Genomic DNA, 19,695 nt, shown 5'->3' on the forward strand with positions numbered 1-19,695 from the left:
TGTCTGATTTGCTCACCTGCGCGTCCCGGACGAGGAAAGAACCCGCCCAACCGGTGCAGCCAGACTTTAACATAAAAACACTTTTTTTTAAAATAACCTTTCTGTGCGTTTACGGCCTATTTCACATGTTATTATGTAATTCAGCTGAACATAGTGTATTACAGCGGTTTACAGAGAAATAAAGAGTCTCACTGCTGAAAGGAGCCGCTCCCTGTCAGACGTCACTCAGGGCAGCAGTGCTACACACACACATACAGACAGGGAGACACTTCCGGGTTGGCTCTGCGGGGTTTTGTTGTCCCTCCGCCCGCAGAGCTGTTCTCTGGACCCGAGGCCTGTTCGGAAGCTCGGCCCTCGGCTGTAGTTTCCACACGGACCGCACACCCACGACCGGCTCGTCGGAACCGAGGAGGCGGCGGCGGAGAGAGGCAGCGGGAGCAGCGGGGCCGCGGAGAGCAGCTGCCCGGGGATCGGTGAGGCTGGGCTGGGGCTGAGATATCAGGAGGAGACTCCCACCCCCATGGTGGATCTGTTTTAACCTCACAAGCCTCCAAACTACCAGAGGACTTCAGGGAAACTTGTGCTGAGCCGCCGGGAGACTGCGAGGTTTGTGTTTCACAACATATCGACCCTCTACTTGTTATGTCATTTAATATAACGTTAAATTATAACACCGGGAAACACAGAGATATCCCGGCTGCACAGTTACTTCCTGCTCCGGGTTACTTAACTTTCTGGAAGTTCACTCATTGCAAACCGCTGTGATCCTCATGATAACGGTGCAGTCAGCACCAGAGGTTATTTTAGCAGCAGAAGAAACCTCTGCTCAAAGGCACTACAGCAGGACAGTTCATTTAAATCCCCGTTATTAAGTTTTATTTTGTTTCCGTTATCCTCCATTAAATCAAACTCCAAAACATGTGCAAACAAAGATGCCATGTGTATTTTCTTATCAGTATAATGAAAAGTAATTCTGCAAGCAATTCACTTTCACTATCAAATCATTTGTCGTCCATATATTTATTAGATATTCTTTCAATCATATGAATCGAACTCAAACAGAGTGAATGCTAAGTTTCCAGGTTCAAGCTTCACACAATCAGGAGTTCACACTTTACCTTTCAAATCTGATCTGAGGTTTCCCGTGTATTTACCCCTCCAGTGCCACAGATTTCCCTCAACTCAAATCCCAGTTATCATCATGTATGACCCTGTCTAAATACCACGGAGGCACCGTGTTTGGTTACTGCTGGAAAGATGTGATGAAGTTGAATAAATACACCCGGGGGAAACGAAACTGAAATTACAGGTTTCCACTTTTTCAGTATCACAAACCTCTGATTTCACAAGCCGCCTAATGAAAATCTCAGTAAACTGACACCGTTAGTTGAAGGGTTATCTCACCGGGAGGTCCGATCTATTTCCTTCTCATCTCTGCATCCCACACCTCTGAGTTCTTATCATCCTCCCTGCCCATGAACATTCCTGTAAATCATTGCCTGGATATGTGTCTGTGCCGTGTATACATCTGGAGTTAGTTCCCGGACTCAGGGGGCTGTAAATCTGCAGGGACGTCATGATTAGCAGCATTTCAGCGGCTCTCAGCGGTTGAGTCTTTTCCTCTGGTTTTGTACACATGAAGAAGGGCTGTTCTCTGGAGAGTTTCTGTTACTTTCAACTCATCCAGTCAGTCCCCCGAAGTGTAAACACATAGTCAATGAGTGAAAGAAGAAATCTATAGACTTTCACAAAAGAATCCATTCACCGAGTTGTTAATGAACCCTGGTTGTTCAGTTTCAGTTTCATCCCAGGTCTCTTGTGACTTTGTGTGTTTCGGTTTCGTCTGATCATCTGCCTTTTCAGGAAACATCCTTTTTAGGGCCCCTTTTTTTTTAATCTTTTTGTCTGGTGGAGTAAAGTTATTAAAGCAGTCGAGCAGTTTTCAATCTCTGTATCCCCCGTCCTGGAACCAGTTTGACTTGAAATGGCTCCGCTTCCAACATCTGAATGGGTCTGACACACAGTCACATGGATGACTAACAGTCATTTTGACTGATGAAACCAAAACCTGCTTAACGAGGATTTCGTCCAAGAACTTGAAATTGTTTTGTCCTTTTTTTGACGTAGATGTGTGAAATTGCCTCGATGAGATTGCCTGTGCTGAAACTGCAAAAGAGAAGTGGTTGGGTTGAAACGTTTGTTTTGCAGAATTCTACGGTTCCTTCCTAAAAAAATATATGAATTTCACGTCTCTGTTAGCCTAAATGTAAAAATATAACATTTAAGTAGACTACAATGGAAAGTAACAAAAAAAACATTGATTCCACATAGTAAACATACTGAGACAACAACACATACACATAGCTTTTAAGGGAAGTTGTATTTTGTTGTGAAGTTGTACCTTTTTGTTTAGACCAGACTTGACTTTGATTATTTATTATTAGAACACGAGTTTCTGCCAGGATCACTGACCGGGGTTAAACCTTATGGTTGGATTGAATCCTCAGGAATGTCCAGACTGTTTAAATACGCTCACTGAAAGCTCAGGTTTAGGTTAGAACTACACTGAGGTCCAGACGTCCTCAGGGAAGAGGCAGTTTTATTCCACTCTTTGTTATGTGTATAATAATGAGGCCTATTGTAGGTTTTCTGACATTTGATCCTCTTTGAAGTCTCTTCATCTTCGTCCACACACACTCAGACCGATCGCTTATTCATCAGCCTCGTCTCCAGACAGACCTGGACTCGCACTCAGGTCCAGTGCAGCTCACGATTCAACTGTGTTTTAAGACCAAATGTGAATTTCAGCCTCTAAATCCAACTCCATCTTCTTTTTGGTGTGAGAGGAAAGTTGGCCTCCTGGGATCAGATCAGTCAGTGTTTGTTCCTCCTGCAGTTAAAGCTTCCTCCAGAGATTTGTCCTCAACCTCATTTGCTGATTCTCTTTATCTTATTAGTTCCCATCCTTCTCCATACTCCTCAAGGATGTAGTGTCCTCATTAGTTTGTTAACACAGACTGCTAATTGTTGAGGGACAGCACTCCTACAGTTTGAATGCAGTCGGGACATATCTGCTTACAAAAGGGCGATTGACTCCTTTCCCATTGCCAGTAGAAGAATTATCTGTGTGCAGAGTTTGCAGCTTCATCTCTCGATCGATATCTGGGATGTTTTGGCTTCATATTTGGATAGTGGGAGGACGTGGAGATGCATCGTCCATCTTTATAAACATCTTTATCAAGAAATAATCAGCAGATTAATACTCATTATGAAAATAATCACCACTAGCAGCGCTACGATGAAACCACAAACTTAATCCTAATCCCCTGTCTAACTCTGTCGTTCTGTTTTCTTTTCATGTCTCTTCCCCTCTCGTCGCAGTATGTGGTCGAGGCCACGGGCGTTGTAGGATGAAGAGCCCGGCGCACCGCACCAGGGACATCGAGCGCCAAGCTGGCTACCTGAGGCCCGAGCACTGTGCCCCTCCCCCGCTCCGCAACAGCTCCGACACCATGTGGTTCATCCGCGACGGCTGCGGCATCGTGTGCGGCGTCATCACCTGGCTCCTGATCTTCTACGCCGAGTTCGTTGTGGGGTTTGTGATGCTGCTGCCCGCCAAGAACATTATCTACAGCTTCTTCAACGGGGTGCTCTTCAGCAGCCTCGCCTTCCTCGCCCTCGCCTCTCACGCCAAGGCCATGTGCACAGACCCGGTCAGTAAGACTAAATTAGACTATAGGAAACGTATCAGGTGACACCCAATGTAACAGATACTACAATTTCTTTTCTCCCCCGTCTCACCCAGGGAGCCGTGCCTAAAGGAAACGCTACCAAAGAATTCATCGAAAGCCTGCAGCTCAAACCAGGACAGGTGGTGTACAAGTGTCCCAAGTGCTGCAGCATCAAGCCGGACCGAGCTCATCACTGCAGGTACACTGACACCCAGTCAATGTGTGAGAAGATTCATTGCAAAACCCTGCACCCTGATTGTGAATCTGGGCGTGCAGCGTTCTGCTGATGTGTGCAGCTTCCAGGGGAGAGTCCTGGAGAGCCTCTCCCACAGGGACTCCACTCCTCTGCGTTCCTGCCCCTCCCCCGTCTCCCCTCTGTGTTTTGTTTTAAGGGGTAGCTATGAGGCGTCTCCCTGTAGACTCTGCAGCTTGATGTTAGGGAGTTTCCTCTGTGGCTGCTCAGTGTGCATCCTGGGATCTGGAGGCATGAAAAGTGCAATAACACTGCAGAGTAATTGAATTGTAACGGCAGTGAGTCAGTTTGAAAGAAATGGATGATTTTCTTTTGCTTAGTATTGAGTCATCCTTGCCTGTGGTTCAGATGACACTCTCGTCTCTAATGACCCATAACAATCATATATTACACACAGTTTGGGAGCTTTTGAAACTGCTGAAGATGGACTGACAGTCTGTTATTAAAGTTCTATATATATATACTCCACATCTAGATTGGTCTGTTGCCTATTTTTGTCCCATTTTCTCACCGTCCTGATGAATGTGTGTGTGTCCACAGTGTGTGTAAACGCTGCATCAAGAAGATGGACCACCACTGTCCCTGGGTGAACAACTGTGTCGGAGAGAGCAACCAGAAATACTTTGTGCTCTTCACAGTGAGTGTTGGAGCACGACACGATGCAGAATAATGAAGGAATCGCATTAATGCTCACCTCTTACATTATTGTCTGATTTTGTTTTTCAGATGTACATTGCACTTATATCCTTCCATGCACTCATCCTGGTGGCTTTTCATTTCGTGCTCTGCTTTGAAGAAGACTGGACAAGTGAGTAACCACTTTCCACCAGTGACTGTACTGGTTTACCACCTCAGTTTCAAGGGACTGGTTGGGGTGGATCTTCTTGAATGGAAAACTGCAGGATTATAATTTTGATTCATTTAAAAAAAAGGGCCTGCATCAGGATACATTACTATATGTATATTACAAATCATTTTTAGCATTTAAAACCAATCAGTTGGAGCTGAGTGTATTTTCAATGTACAACTCCATTTCCAAAGGTTTTATACTGGTACCAAACTTCTTTTTGAAATGAAAACTCTTCCTCTTCTTCCTCAGAGTGCAGCAACTTCTCTCCACCAGCAACCGTCATCCTCCTCATCCTCCTCTGCTTTGAAGCTCTCCTCTTTTTGATCTTCACCGCCGTCATGTTTGGGACTCAGGTTCACTCCATCTGTACCGATGAGACGGTGAGTGAAGCTGCGGTAATTTCTCCTCCTCGTCGCTCCACTGTGACCCCTACTGAAAATGAATTTCAGCCACGTGCCCAGTGTCAGTGATGACGGTTGGGTTCAGGCAGTCGAGTTAGGATGTAGGCATTTTGTTTTTTTCTGTTTGAACATGCCCGAACCCAACGTTTTGCCGATTCCAGGCATCTGCAGCGTGACAGAACTCGACCCGAGCCCAAATATCATTTCAAATATTTGTCCGAACCAGGCCCGGTCCATCGAGTTTAGTTAACCGGGCACAGGTGAAGGTTATAAACAGAAAAACAGTTTGCAGTGGAGCTGCAATTTATGCCTCATATCTGTCATCCTGAAGTACGTCACACAGGGTTAATGGTTCTAAATTCACTGAGTTGGTGTTTACAATAATACTCCGATGTAAATAACAACAGGTAATTGACAGTTTCCAGGGAGATGAACTCATAAGGTATCTGCTCCAAACCCCCATTAGGAGGGTGACTCACACTGTCATAATATCCACCACAGAGATCATCTGTTTCAGTCGACTTCTGTCTCATAGAGCCGTGTGTGTGTGTGTGTGTGTGTGTGTGTGTGTGTGTGTGTGTGTGTGTGTGTGTGTGTGTGTGTGTGTGTGTGTGTGTGTGTGTGTGTGTGTGTGTGTGTGTGTGTGTGTGTGTGTGTGTGTGTGTGTGTGTGTTACTCATCAGGCAATACTGGGAGTGGGTCACTTCACCCTGATAAAGACTTCAGAGAGCTTTATGCTTCATTTTTAAATCCCTGTGGTTATTTTCTGTTTGTGCATTAAATTTTAAAGACGCAGCTTTATCTTCACAGTTGATACAGCCTGTATTTTGCATCAGCTTTGAATTTGAATCAGTGTTGGGAGACTCTTTCTATCTTCTCAAGTCTTCCATCCTATCTCACTCCTGCAGGGTATCGAGCAGCTGAAGAAGGAGGAGCGACGATGGGCCAAAAGGTCTAAATGGATGAATCTGAAGTTGGTGTTTGGCCATCCCTTCTCCGTATCCTGGCTGAGCCCGTTTGCTAAACCCGACCACGGCAAGGCGGACGTTTACCAGTACATAGTGTGAAAGCCGGAAACGAAGCTGAGCTCTGCTGCTGTGGAATAAGACTGATCGGTCCCGGGTCTGACGTCCTATTGGCCGGACCTGAACGAGCATGAACTCCTTTCAACCACATACACATTTTCTTTCATTTATTGAAATTTCAGGGTATTCTAGTGTTGTTGTTTCTTTACATTTTATAGTTTCCCTCTTGGTGCTGACTGAGATTAATGATGTGTAGCTCAACAAAACCAACTGAGCAACTTGCAAAGGAGCACTTACTAAGAGTTGGTGAAACGACACAGAGAGAGTTCCGCCTTCTCCCGAGTCCATGTTCCTGCATCATTTCCTGCTTCCAATACTAAACAATGGGAACTGAAGTGCAGGAGTTTTTTTTTGCACGGAGCAGCACTGTCCATGTATTTCTTTTTTTTTTTTCACCATCTCTGTGATCCTGTCCTGTTTTTTTCTGTATTTCTCTTGATGCAATAGTATTTAGCTGGATGCTGCGGATCATGTTGCCTTAGAACAGTGCATTAGTGAACGGTGGCATCTATTGTTTTTAAAAGAAATGTTGTTTTTGCCTTAATGTGAAAGTCAGGGTGAGACACCAGTTCATATTGTTTTAAATCCCGAGTCTCGTTGAAGTAAATGGGGAAAGTATTCTGACTTTTGGTGGATTTGTTCAGGTGATCTTTGTCCATTTGATAAAGTTTTGATTTACTCTGTGGAGTTTTTGTTGGAAGTAAACCTCCGAGAAAGTTAGAACAAATCACATGTAAGAGCAATATGAGTAAGTTTTTAGTGCTGTAAGAAGAAGTAGAGAAGCATTAGTCTCACAGTGGCCAGTTAAAGTCTTAATCCTTAAGATTTTAGTCCTGGTTGATTTGGTGTTTATTTACATTGCAACCAAACAAACTCATGCTGCTTTAATTAAGAAGTGGGTCAATAATTAGTAGTTTTACATGATCATCAGCAAATTAGATCTGATTCATGCTGCACAAGTAGTTTACCACCATAGACAGTTTATAAAGATGAACGACGAGTATCCGCTGCCTCCTGCTATCCAGAAATCATGTCAAAAATATTATATATAATAATTTGACTTCTTACTTTGGTCTATGTCCCATCCACAAACATGGAGAAGGGGCCAGTGGTCTTACTCAGTCAGTGCTGCTTGCTTGTCAGTGCCAACTCTTGCGACAAATCAATTGTTTCCTTTTGATTCCTTCACAGTGAAAGCGAGTGAGTGTTTTGCAAGTTGAGTGCTTTTAGTGTGAACGGTAAATGTAAAGAGTGTCAGTAAACACAGCACAGGTTTTAAATGAATTTGCAGAAATGAGTCGAAAGAAAATAGAAGTACCCGTTTCCTTCCACATTCGTTCTAAGAGACAGTTGGTGTGTATTTGCAGAAGAATGAGATGACGCAAGTGGAGGAGCCCCGATCGGATGTTTTAATCTGCAGCAGTTTTCTTTGTCTCTGCAGTGGAAGTATAATTGAATGAATGTTTTGTGATTTATTTTTGTTACACTAAGTCTTTTTCCGTTGACCTTTGTCGCATTCTGTTTTTTATCGTTACACAAACTTTTCCACCTCAGCCAAGCGTAAAAACATTTAAAAATTGCTGTTTGTTGTAAAAAAAAATTACTATTGATTCATTTCAGGACAATCTTAAGGATTACAACTTTAAAATCTGAGACATTGCAGGTGAAGACAATTGTTTTTAATCTAAGAGGAAACATGTGGAAGGCTGTGTGTTAAACTCCCATCAGGCAGTTTGACCGGCGTCCTTTTGTTCATTTGACACGTCTGTGCAGTAAACGTAGACGACCTCCTCGCTTTGATCATTATCACAGTCACCAGCTTAGATGGAAAAGTCAGGGAATAAAAAAAAAGACGTTGCTCTCTGAATGCACTGGAGTGTAATTGACACGCTCTCATTTGAGGGAATTAGTTCATGGATAATCCAGTTTGTCATAGATGGTGGACGTGAGCCTGACTGGAGGCAGCGGTGAAGCCTCACAGGGTGAAAGTGTGATTACAAATTTGGGGCGAGTGGAAAACGTTTGCCTGAAAGAATGAGTCTAGAAATGCCCGTCACAGCTGCGGACATTGCCGGGGCCACCCAGTGTGACGAGGAGAATTTCACCCGGACAGGAAACGGGCCACTTCCGAACATTTCCACACAAACAAAAAAGGCCTTTGCCCAGATGTGTCTGAACGCCTTACTTATTACTGCATCATGTTTTATAGATGAGCAGAATCCTGAGAACATTAACCTACGTGTTGCCAAATTGAACCCCCTTGATCAACGGAGGCAGTGAAGTGACCATTTCAAGTGTAGAGCATGCATTGTCAGGAGTGACGTTTTCTTAGATTTTTAAAATCACTAGGAGTTTTTTAATCGATGTCAAAACGTTGCTACACGGTGCACAGACACAGTAAACCAGCGTTCTTCTTTTTCTTCAGTGTTCTGCGTGGTCGGGGTTTGAATTACCGAGGACCACGTTTTGTTTTTCTTTGTTAATTTTGACTGTGGTATGTTTAAATGGGAATGAAATAAAACTATGTGACTGCTTTATAGTTTTTTTTATAGTTTATTGACTATCACTTTGCTTTGGTAGATAAGGTCTCACCTGAGGAGGATTTGGGCACTAGATTTTAATTTAATGGATATAATTGATACTGTGTCTAAAACAAAATGAAAATAGCCAAATATCCTTTAAACTAATTGATTATTTTCTTTTGCATACCATTATTTAACATCTTTACAATGGGAAAAGTATAAGTATTTTCAGATTAGCTCAAGGCAAACATCCCATCCAGCTGTATTATAATAAGCCCTTTCTGTATTAAAACATCATGTTTGAATGCAAAGAAAGGACACTGAGCTTAATGGGTTCAGTTCCTCTTCGCTGCAGGAAAACCACAGACCTTCACATCTAATTGTATTTATGTGGATGAAGAGCAGCTCGGAGAAGCTGCTCTGTGTGAGGCCGTCTCCTGAACGTCTCCCTAAAGCCAACATGAGCGACGGAAACAGGAAACTTGTTTGTCGGATAAGATGTTTATTTAATAATTTAACAGTGTTTCTTCTTTCGGGCGGAGACAACAATTCACCCATCATCCATTAAGTGTCTGCTATCAACAGAATGTATTTACACTTTTACAAACATCTGTAAAACACATTGTCAGGTTTATATCAGAGCAATCAGCCTCTCTCTCTTATGATCTGCTCGTGTGGAGAGAACCAACAAAGATGAGCTTCCTTCACTTTAAATTCAAAATATTAGGACTGAACACACTTGTGTGGCTCTGCTGTCAACAGAACAGCTTCATATAGTTAAAATCCTAATTGATTCAATGGTTTCTGATACTTGTTTCCTTGCAGTGCAGCACATGAACTCGTCAGTATAGTTTTATAATCTCTCCGTACGCTCATCTACAGTTTATGTGCACATGGACATAAATACATCCCACTCAGGGCCATGCCTCTGCCACAGGGCTGCAGAGCTCTGATTGGTTATATTACACAGAGTGGGTTCACAGGTCCATGGTTTCCCCTCAGGTCACATCATGTCATGCCGTTAAGTGGAAACAAAAGCCAGGCACCATAACATTTTCAAAATCAAAGCAGAAATCACAGATATTAAAGGTACCGTATGTTAACGGAGTTGTTTGACGTTTTGGGAAAGTCTGCTTGTATTCGTTTTCTCGCCACAATTCAAATGACTACACACTAGTGAAAACATTATGAGGATTATTTTATATTCAAGTCTTACACACTGGACCTTTAATGATGCTCCTAGGAAGGTTTTGTTATCTTTGCAAAGACCAGGCTACCTGTTCTCTCTGTTTCTACTCTTTATGCTAAGCTAGGCTAATTGACTTCTGGCTCCAGCTACAGACAACAAAACAAAACGCGAATAAGCAGAATTTCCCAATTCGTCTGACAACTCATAAACGACTCAACACACCCAGGATCCCAAAACACGGAGGCACAAACAAGGGCTGAAAAAATCCTGCACGGTGAGTGAACGGCCCTGCTACAAACACCACTCAGCTGATCCTTAGGATGAGATCTAGTCACATTGTCACTGCAGTCACATTAACAGGGATGCATGTAAATCTCATGATACGATTCCTGCACAGCAGCGGTTGGAAGGACGTGTGGTAGAAATGTTTGTGCGACGCTGCTGTGGGATATTACAGCCCGGTATGATAGCTACCATTATGCAGTTATATTATGATATGTATCCAAACAACAGCACAGTGTGATTTTTTTAAAAATGCCATTCAACGAAGCAGCCTCAGATGTCATGCGAACAGAAAACATCTGTCTTGTAGCAGGTATTGCCATTTTTCTACGTTCCATTATTAATGCTCAAAGCTCCCTCGCTTACACACGTCACAGTGTCATGAGACTTTAAAGGAAGTACGTTATTGCACTCTTGCAGACAACTCCAGGGATGAAGAGGGAAGCTTAGGGCTCTAATGAACCCACATAGATGACGAGCCATGGACTGATATTTCCGACGTGCAACAGAATAATACGAGATTGCAAATGCAGGGATATATAAATCTCAAGCAGCCAAAAAAGTCCAGTGTGATGTGTCTGACGCTGGAGAGACAGTTTGGCCGCCTAAGTCACGAGATAAATAAAACGATGCGGCTCACAGGGACGTCCCTCCGACGTGAAATGACGCTGCAGGAGAGACCAGCTGCTTCCGGATCACAACACGCGGCATGCTCGTATCTTGAGGTTAAGATTCAAGCTGCCGAAGAAAAAAGAAGAAGAAAGACCCTGGTGCCGGGGCGAAGTCGTCACACCAGGGTCGAGCCTTTCAGCGCTACATCACTGGGGTTATTACTTGTGAAATACACCTCGTTAGCTTCGTGTATACAACATCGCTTTGAGCATGCAGACGATGGAATGTCGGTGTAGGATGTTTACAGTGAGTGTCTTAGTAACTCAAGGAAAATGTAAGTAAGGAAAGCTGTCGTGATCAAACAGCTGCAGTTTATAATGCACAGTTTGATAGATGGTAACATGCACATGGGAAATAAAGCAATTTACCCAAAAGATTCTGTCAATATGAACAAAGGTCCTCACATTATATTCACATAACGTGTTTTCTTCCTCCCTGAAATACGCTTATTGTTTTTCCTGCTGAGAGTTAAAAGAGAGGATTCGGTGCTTTTACTCCAAAAAGCTCCAAGCACTTTTAAGTTTTGATTTAACGTTTGAGATTTTCAAGCCAAATTAACAAAAAATATAATGACACCAGCTTCTCAAATGTGAATCTTCTGGGTTTTTGACTGATGTCTGTGTCTGTGTCTTGTTTGTTTCCTTATTTGTCAGCAGGATAACACAAAAAGAACAGAACTGATTTGCACCGAACCTGGTGGAGGGTTGAGGCAAAGACCAGGAGAGAATCACCGGCTCCAGAGTGGATCCGGTTAAAGGTTCGGATCCAGAATGTGTTTTTATCACTCAACTACATTGCGAGTTAGGGGCATTATTCAAATAACAAATCCTCTCTATTCTCAGCAAGAAAGCAACTAAAAGTATTTCACAAAATGTAGAATTATTCTTCCTTCACATCTGCTGTGTTAGCCCATGAGTTCTTGTTGTGCTGTTGTTGAATAAATAGTTTCCAAAACATAACATAAAGCGAGTGTAATTTTTGCTTCGTTGTGAGTCTCTGGAGGAGGATGATATTGGGACTTCAGGGGAAACTGGATGCAGGCGTCTGTTACTTTGTCTCCACCAGCCACAGTGAAGCTGCACCATGGACAGAGACGGCATCTCCTCTGATTTCAGAACAGCAGCTGGCACGGCTTCACCACCTGCACTGTTACAAAAAGAAGGATAAATACTTTTAAAACGTATTTTAAAATCGTATTTTAAAATCAGAGGAGTTGCTGAACTGAAAACACACCACGTACCACAGCCAGCAGGAGCCAGGCTGAACTGAACTAGTGGAGACCAGACATATTATTCATCCTTCTGGGCGACGGCGCTCCGGTGTCCCTCCTGTGGTGAGACCCTCTGCAGTACCAGCAGACCGGAGAAGGTCAGAGAGATCCCAACCCACCACAGTGTTATCTGGGCTTCACCAAAGATCAGCTGCCCGAGGAAAGCCTGCAGAGGTGGAGGATAAATCAGGGTGAATTAAGTTCCTTCTAAATAGAGTCTGAGACGAGAAAGGAAATGAGAGCAAACGAGAGGACTTGTGCGAGAGGCTGCTACTCACGGAAGATACGAAGTTGGAGGCGGTGGTGGTCACAGTGGTTTGGGTGGAGGAGGAGGAATACCTGAGTGCTTTGGCAAGGAAGGTCCACATCACAGCGTTACAGGTGAACAGGAGTCCGCCACACAGCAGCCTCAGAGGGATGTGGAGCTGGAAAACACAAACACGAGCTCGTACAGACAGCTCACGACAACTCGAGACGAACGACAAACTCAAAGACAGTGGGGTTGCCATTCGATTGAGAAAGCAAAGTGGCTCGGTTTGTCCATTCTGGGCTACTCTAGAAACATGGCGGCCTCCGTGGAAGGAGACCCTGGATATAAACATCCATTCTAAGGCAACTAAATCAGGATTCCTACAGTTTCACATGATTAATACTAAAAATAACATCCCTCTGCCAGCCAGGGCCACGGGGACGTGACTTCTATTGTGAAATCTAATTGTGCCGAGTTTAAACCTGGGGCTTTAGACGCATGGAGTTCTTTAGTTCTCCTGCAGATTAGAGGTCACTGTTTGACGTCTCCACTGCCTCACGCTTCAAACTGCTGCCTGCGGAGGTTTCTGACATCACTGTGTGCAGAGAGCATGAAGGTCATTGAGGAAACATGACCCCCAGCTCCAACACCGTCAGGGACCGAGCAACGCGACAACACATCACACTGCAATGTCATTCAGCACGAGGACACGGCAGCTGCAGCATGGGGTCTCCCGTGTGATGCTGCTGCTGATGCTGAGGGAATCAGGGAGGAGAGGGGGGAGGGGGGAGGGGGGAGGAGGGGAGAGGAGAGGAGAGGAGAGGAGGAGAGGGGGAGATAAGATGAGAGTAAAGGAAAGGAGAGGAGAGGAATCAGGGAGGAAGTGAAGGGTAAATGAGAGGAGAGGAGAGGAGAGTAAAGGAAAGGAGAGGGAAGAGGTGGACAGGAAAGGAAAGGAGAGGAGGTAAAGATGAGTCAGGGAGGAGGGGGAGAGTAAAGGAAAGGAGAGGAGATGGAGTCAGGGAGGAGGTGGACAGGAGAGGAGATGGAGTCAGGGAAGAGGTGGACATGAGAGGAGATGGAGTCAGGGAGGAGGTGGAGAGTAAAGGAGAGGAGAGGAGGTGAAGATGAGTCAGGGAGGAGGTGGAGAGTAAAGGAAAGGAGAGGAGATGGAGTCAGGGAGGAGGTGAAGAGGAGACAGGCAGGAGGTGGACAGGAGAGGAGATGGAGTCAGGGAAGAGGTGGAGAGTAAAGGAGAGGAGAGGAGGTGAAGATGAGTCAGGGAGGAGGTGGAGAGTAAAGGAAATGAGAGGAGATGGAGTCAGGGAAGAGGTGGACATGAGAGGAGATGGAGTCATGGAGGAGGTGGAGAGTAAAGGAGAGGAGGTGGAGAAGACGGGATCACCAGCACCTCCCGTCCCAACTTCCTCCGGGAGAACCCAGCCCTCTCTCGGACACACACACGCTCGCCGCTGCATTATTCACATCACATCCTCATCAGGTGAATAATTCACAGTAACCGCGGCGGAGCCTCCTCACCCGGTCACAGGTGGTGGTCTCGTCCGCGTGTCTGAATCTGCGCTGCTCCCCCCACGTCCGGAGTCCGGTCTCGCACACTCCCTTCAGGTAGTCCGCTCCCAGGGACAGCTTGGCCGAGGACGACGCCACGGCCCCGAGGAAACCCGCCAGCAGTGCATAGCAAACTCCCGGGAACATGATGAGGATGATGGCGGCGGCCGAGGCTCATTATTCTCGAACAAACCTCCACATCTCTGCTGCTGCTGCCGCTGCTGGTCCGGATCGAGCTGCCCGCATCGTACTGTGTGTGTCCGTGTGTGTGTGTGTCTCCGTGTGTGTGTGTCACCGAGCACGTTTTCCTGCACTTTCTACCCACAACCGTCCGGTGGCAGTCAAACAGCACATGTTCAACCCGGAGCAGTGCAGTGGTTGGACCGATAAGACCCCGTGGCATTCTGGGAATTGTAGTTACATCATTTTATAACCTTATAAAAAATTGTATAACTTAGTAGCTGCAATAAGGGGTCTGAAATAATAACAACTTTTTTTTAATCTGGGATTTATTTTTTATAAAGTACATATTATGATTATATTTATTTATATATATGATAATAATACTTTTATTATGACTACTGTTTTTGTTATCATTACTACTGCAACTACTACTACTACATCTTTATTGCGTATTCATTTTTATAATAAAATAATACTAATGTTATGTATAATACAAAATCAATAATTAAATACTCAAATAACACGTATATTAATATATATATGAATATAGTATTTTTACAATGCAGTCACCTACTCTGCACCCTTATTCTAGGAATTGTAGTTCAATAATTTCATAACCATGGCTGAATAAAAAAAATACTTTGATGCAGTAAAAGGTGTCTCTGAACATGCTGGAATTATAATAATTGACACCATAATAAAAAGAAGAATAACTATTATTCTTCTTATTAAAGAGGGAGTGTATTCAAGCAAAGCCTCCTGTTCCTCTGCGCCGGGATGCTGGCTGGAGAAGAGGGCAATCAATGCTAACGTAATGTCCTTGAGTGTGGGAACGACTCCACTCTATCCAAACGGCTTGAATCCCAGGGTCAGACCTCAGTTCCCTCCAGCATACTGATGAGCTGCATTATAAAGAATCATTATAACACAAAGCGTATAAATGGGATGCGTGGGAGGTGAGTGTATAGGCAGTAGATGGCTGCACATGTACGTCCACACATGATCCTCATTCTCTTTGCTCTGTGCCCTTTACAGAGAGATGAGCTCGTCAAAGAGGACGAACCAGAATAGGACTGAATTCTTCTTCTTATTAGGGAAGTGAAAGGAGCCATTGTCATGAATGTATGGGCCTGTACTGACTGTATTAATCAGAGCGTCACGATTAAAAGTTACCATTAAATTCGATGGCAAGCAAGAATGGCTCGTACCTCCGCCAAGGTCGACATTCCTACTAACGATTGTTTAGTTCTTATGGTAGGAATATATTTATACAAAAAAGGAAGTGGGCTGAAGATTTATTTATCAAAAAACATTGTTAAAAATAGTGAGACCCTGTATCCGCCCCATTAACGCGCATCCCTCTACTAAGTTTGATGGTAATTGTAGTAGTTTTCTTTTTGGGTAATCCTGCTGACAAATAAAAAAACAAGCAAATACACAAAAAGACAAATTCCAAATTTCGGTTCATTAAAAGTTCTCTGTAACAAAAAAAGTTTACAGACGGAAAATAATCTATATTAGGAGGCAGCTGCACAACACCAGGGTCCGGAAATGGAAGCAGACAAATATAATTCAACTGTTCAAATATTAAAGACTGCGCTTTTCCTTCTGTGACATGTCTTCTGAAAGTCTACTTGGCTGTATCTCAGTGAGGAGGGTGGAATTTCTAAATGCTCCCGGGAAAAATACATCACACACTGAAGATGAGCTCATCATTTTCTCCGCCAGACCAAATGTAAACTAAATTAGTGTTGTTGCCCAGCAGATGTCTCCAGTGTGCTTCTGTAGAGAGACACGTCCACATTTACCACAACTGGCTGTACATGTGTAAATCTGTATTTTACTTACACAGCTCAGTCTTATATTGTCATTTTGAGCAATTGTGAGCAATAAAATTCTAATTATTTTATAAAGTAGCTGTTATGGCGTCATCGCTGCTTTAAATATATATTGACCTCTGACCACCCAGATCTAATCAGTTCATTGATGAGTCTTAGAAAACGTGTGAGCCAAATTTTAAAAGATTCCCTCAAGGTGTTCCTGAGATATCGCGTTCACAAGGTAAACATGTTGTTTTGTGAGGTCACAGTGACCTTGACCTTCAAAATCAAATTGTTTCATCCTTGAGTCCAACTGAAGGTTTGTAACAAATTTGAAGAGATTCCCTCAAGGCTTTCTGGATATAATGCGCTCACAAAACGGGATGAACGGATGGAGAACCAGAAAAAATAATGCCCCCGGCCACTAGCTGTCGCCAGCGTGGAGGTGTAAAATAAAAATGTAGAGCCAAGACTTCCATGTGTCTGTATGTGTCTGTGTTTGTGTGTTTTCCTGTTGTTTGTGAAAAAGGATATTAGAGCTGTTGTGACGGAGCCGAGAAGCAGAGGTTGTTGTTTCTCTTACAGTGTCCTCTGTTCTGATCTCTGTGAAACAAGCTTCAGGGGGCCGACCGCCCTCAGTCCGTCACACAGTCATTGTTCTGTCTGCCTCGTCGGAAAAGTCTGAAATCCAACTGAGCCATTAGCTGTTGTCGCCAGAAGCTCCGCTGACAAACACAAGTGTCAGGTTAGAGCACTAATTGGGACCCTCGTGCTGCTGCTCAATAGAGCGATAATTGAGCCCACAGAGCGTCAGTGACACTTTTACAGAAGGTCTGTCATCGTCTTCCTGTGTCTTTGTCCACATTTGTGCTTTTGGACCAGTGAGGTGATTTAATAGGGGGGGAAAGGCTTTCTTCAAAGTGTAAGGTTCATTAGTGTAAGAACCTTTACTATGACCTTTAAGTCTGATGTCAGCTCCTATAAATCAGAAATAGATTTGAATGAATTAAAGGAAGAATTTAGCGGTTTTAAAATGGACCTCTTATATTTGCAGGATTTTTCTCTCCATTTCCTTTGCATCCATTTACCTGATTACATCTAAATACGAGACCTGTTCATTTCATCTTGAGATGCATCGAAACATAGTTAATCACATTTTCTTTAAAAATCATTTAACTATATTTAAATTTACATAGCATGGAGCAGAGAGGATGTTCAAGGACATAAATACCTTAGGAACAAACCTTTTTTTTTGATCAAACTGCAATAATCAGGCTACTTTTGCTCGATTGTTGAGTGTCTGTGATATAAAAACACAAAAGATGACTTGAAAACAATGTTCTCCATCGGTTTATGGTCTCTTGGATGTTGATGTGCTGTTCCTAATTCTTCACTCTTTCTTTTAGAGATGTAAAGATGCTCTGACCTTCAGGGAGATTCCTGACAACTGAGGGTTCCCAACACAACAACGTAAAAACAGTAAGAATATACAGCCTTTATATTCATCTCTGTTCATCACTGAGCTTTATTCTTCAGCTGATCCAATTGATAGTCATGGCGTCATCTTTCAGCTCTGCATGGAAAGAGGCAGCACAGGGAGAGGTATGGTCAAATGTTCACTTACAGGCAGGGCCCACATCCTTGAACTATAAAATCTCTCGCTCCTGCTATCAGCTACACACACACACACACACACACACACACACACACACACACACAAATGCTGTATGCTGACCTTGTCAACATGCAGGGTCAATAGCCCCCCTCCAGTCCATTATTGGCGAGGTTGCAGCTCTTTGTGAGTAATGCAGGCTGTTGTGCAAACAGTTTCAAGCTTTTGGCAAGTCGAGCATCCCCACACGTCGGTTGTACTTTAGACTGAACCGAGGCAGAAATGAAATCAGCCGAATCACAGTTATACACCAGGTCAAATCAAAGTAAGAGCCCAGAGACAAAGTTAAGTTCATTTGGGCTTCTTCTCCAGACGGTTTATGGAGCCATGTTGCCGGGCGGCAGACTTCACATCGAGCAGATAAAATGTTCCCAAAACAAACAGACTCCAGATAATGTCCGTTCCTGTTGTTGCCAGGAACAATTAGAGCAGGTGAGATGCTAATCTGATCCAGCTGTTCTTTGTGAACGCAGCATAAGCAGAACGCGGAAACAATCCAAGGTCGGCCGAAGCTGTCTGTACGATATAGTTGTGTTTTGTTTCGGGCTCTCAGAAACTCGAGGATGTGGATTATGTGTATTTGTACATTATGGGATGGACAGCAGCAGGGTGCAGATAGCTGTCAGGGGCAAGGACAGCGAGGCTCACACGGCCAAACGCTGATGAGATTTCACTGATGAAATACACCCATCCTTATTCAAATTCTGACAGCCTGCTCCAAAAGAACCTGCACTACTTTTTTCCGGTAACCTTTGAAGATGTGCACCGACTGCACAACGATGGTCTTTCCGACAAACAGTATCAACGAAAACTCTCTGTCCTGCCACTCACGACGGACGCGCTCGAAATGCCAGGATCCATTAAAAACTGTGAAAGATCATGTCGTGGAAATTGATGCATTAGAAGTGAGAGATGAAGATGTGTCCTGAGGGAGGACGTGATCGCACGACTTAATCTTTAACGCTGAGTCTCTGGCTTTTTATTTGCTGAGCCTTGTGGTCAATCATCAATTATTTTCTTAAAGGCTGTCAGACGTCCGGTGCTGGACAGCCGCTCGCTTTGATCAAGTAAAGTTTTGCTTGCTTAACTTTTGCTGCGGCAACATGCTGAAAAATTCTGAAACAAAACTACTTCCCACTACACTTCATGGACGAAAAAATATGGACATGCAATATATTAATGTTCCTATTCTATTAACAATCAGTGAGCCACTTCATCCCAATTGTTTTGACGATCTGGGCCAAAACAATTTTGCTATGTGGGATGCACACGCAGACGGTTATGCACCAATCACTGTGGGTTGTAAGCTAGTTAGCCAAGCATGCTAATGTGGACGGCTCGTATTAGAGCAGATAAACTCACAGTTTAATCATTGGCTGCATATTGTTTTATGGTCTGGTGATAAAAAAGATACATAGCCAATCAAACTATACATTGACTATGTGAAGGAAGGGTTTAGCAAATGCTAATTTCCTTTATGTTGAAAAATGAACATGATGATTACATTTTTCTATAATATTTTAGATACATTATCAACTGAAATGGGATGATGAAGGCCTCAGAGTCAAACTGCCATGGCCTCTTATAATGAAATGCAGTTGACCGTTGCTTGACTCTCAGCTCGAGCTTTTACCAAACCACTAACTCTCGGTTGCACAGGGATTTTCTTTTCCGCTGCCTCGTATTGATCTTTGCTTTGTGGCTGCCTCAGCTGACAAGCAGCAGGAATCTATCCGTGCTCTTATAAGTGTCCTGTGGAGATTCACGCCTTCGATTGCTCAGCGCAATCTCGGCCTCCTGCTAATAGCCTGCAATGCTCTTCAGTCTGGTCTTCATTAAAGGTTCAGTGTGTAAGATTTAGGTGAAAGGGATCTATTGGCAGAAATTGAATATAAAATAAACCTGATGTTTTCACTAGTTTTATCTAAATAGTACGAGTTGTTTGT

General features: G+C 43.7%; 2 protein-coding genes across 3 annotated transcripts; one reads left to right on the forward strand and one right to left on the reverse strand.

Moving 5' to 3' along the window:
- Positions 1–137: 137 nt before the first annotated feature.
- zdhhc3b (zinc finger DHHC-type palmitoyltransferase 3b) lies at positions 138–8,859 on the forward strand. Its single transcript, XM_035182399.2, has 7 exons — positions 138–606; positions 3,382–3,713; positions 3,806–3,930; positions 4,525–4,621; positions 4,711–4,792; positions 5,084–5,214; positions 6,144–8,859. Exons 2-7 carry the CDS (start codon positions 3,411–3,413, stop codon positions 6,300–6,302), a joined length of 897 nt encoding a protein of 298 aa, XP_035038290.1. The 5' UTR covers positions 138–606; positions 3,382–3,410; the 3' UTR covers positions 6,303–8,859.
- A 468-nt stretch (positions 8,860–9,327) lies between these two features.
- Positions 9,328–14,432, reverse strand: LOC118124512 (transmembrane protein 42). Of its 2 annotated transcripts, none has more exons than XM_035182402.2 (4): positions 14,045–14,432; positions 12,534–12,680; positions 12,226–12,421; positions 9,328–12,126 (listed from the first exon to the last, which is right to left on the reverse strand). In XM_035182402.2, the coding sequence occupies exons 1-3, from the start codon at positions 14,219–14,221 to the stop codon at positions 12,275–12,277; spliced, it is 471 nt and encodes a 156-aa protein (XP_035038293.1). In that variant the 5' UTR covers positions 14,222–14,432; the 3' UTR covers positions 9,328–12,126; positions 12,226–12,274. The 2 variants fall into 2 exon arrangements, with proteins under 2 accessions (XP_035038293.1, XP_035038292.1); XM_035182401.2 differs by having other exon boundaries at positions 9,328–12,131.
- Positions 14,433–19,695: the final 5,263 nt, after the last annotated feature.

The sequence above is a fragment of the Hippoglossus stenolepis genome, chromosome 17 (genome assembly GCF_022539355.2).
Source record: "Hippoglossus stenolepis isolate QCI-W04-F060 chromosome 17, HSTE1.2, whole genome shotgun sequence".
In the NCBI taxonomy this organism is placed as follows: domain Eukaryota; kingdom Metazoa; phylum Chordata; class Actinopteri; order Pleuronectiformes; family Pleuronectidae; genus Hippoglossus; species Hippoglossus stenolepis.

Coding starts and splice junctions, on each gene's coding strand:
- LOC118124512 (XM_035182402.2), bottom strand. CDS start 14,221: ATGTTCCCGGGAGTTTGCTATGCACTGCTGGCGGGTTTCCTCGGGGCC. Junction 12,681..14,044: donor AGACCACCACCTGTGACCGG/GTGAGGAGGCTC, acceptor TGTGTTTTCCAG/CTCCACATCCCTCTGAGGCT. Junction 12,422..12,533: donor CCTCCAACTTCGTATCTTCC/GTGAGTAGCAGC, acceptor CCACCTCTGCAG/GCTTTCCTCGGGCAGCTGAT.
- zdhhc3b (XM_035182399.2), top strand. CDS start 3,411: ATGAAGAGCCCGGCGCACCGCACCAGGGACATCGAGCGCCAAGCTGGC. Junction 3,714..3,805: donor AGGCCATGTGCACAGACCCG/GTCAGTAAGACT, acceptor CGTCTCACCCAG/GGAGCCGTGCCTAAAGGAAA. Junction 4,622..4,710: donor AATACTTTGTGCTCTTCACA/GTGAGTGTTGGA, acceptor TTTGTTTTTCAG/ATGTACATTGCACTTATATC.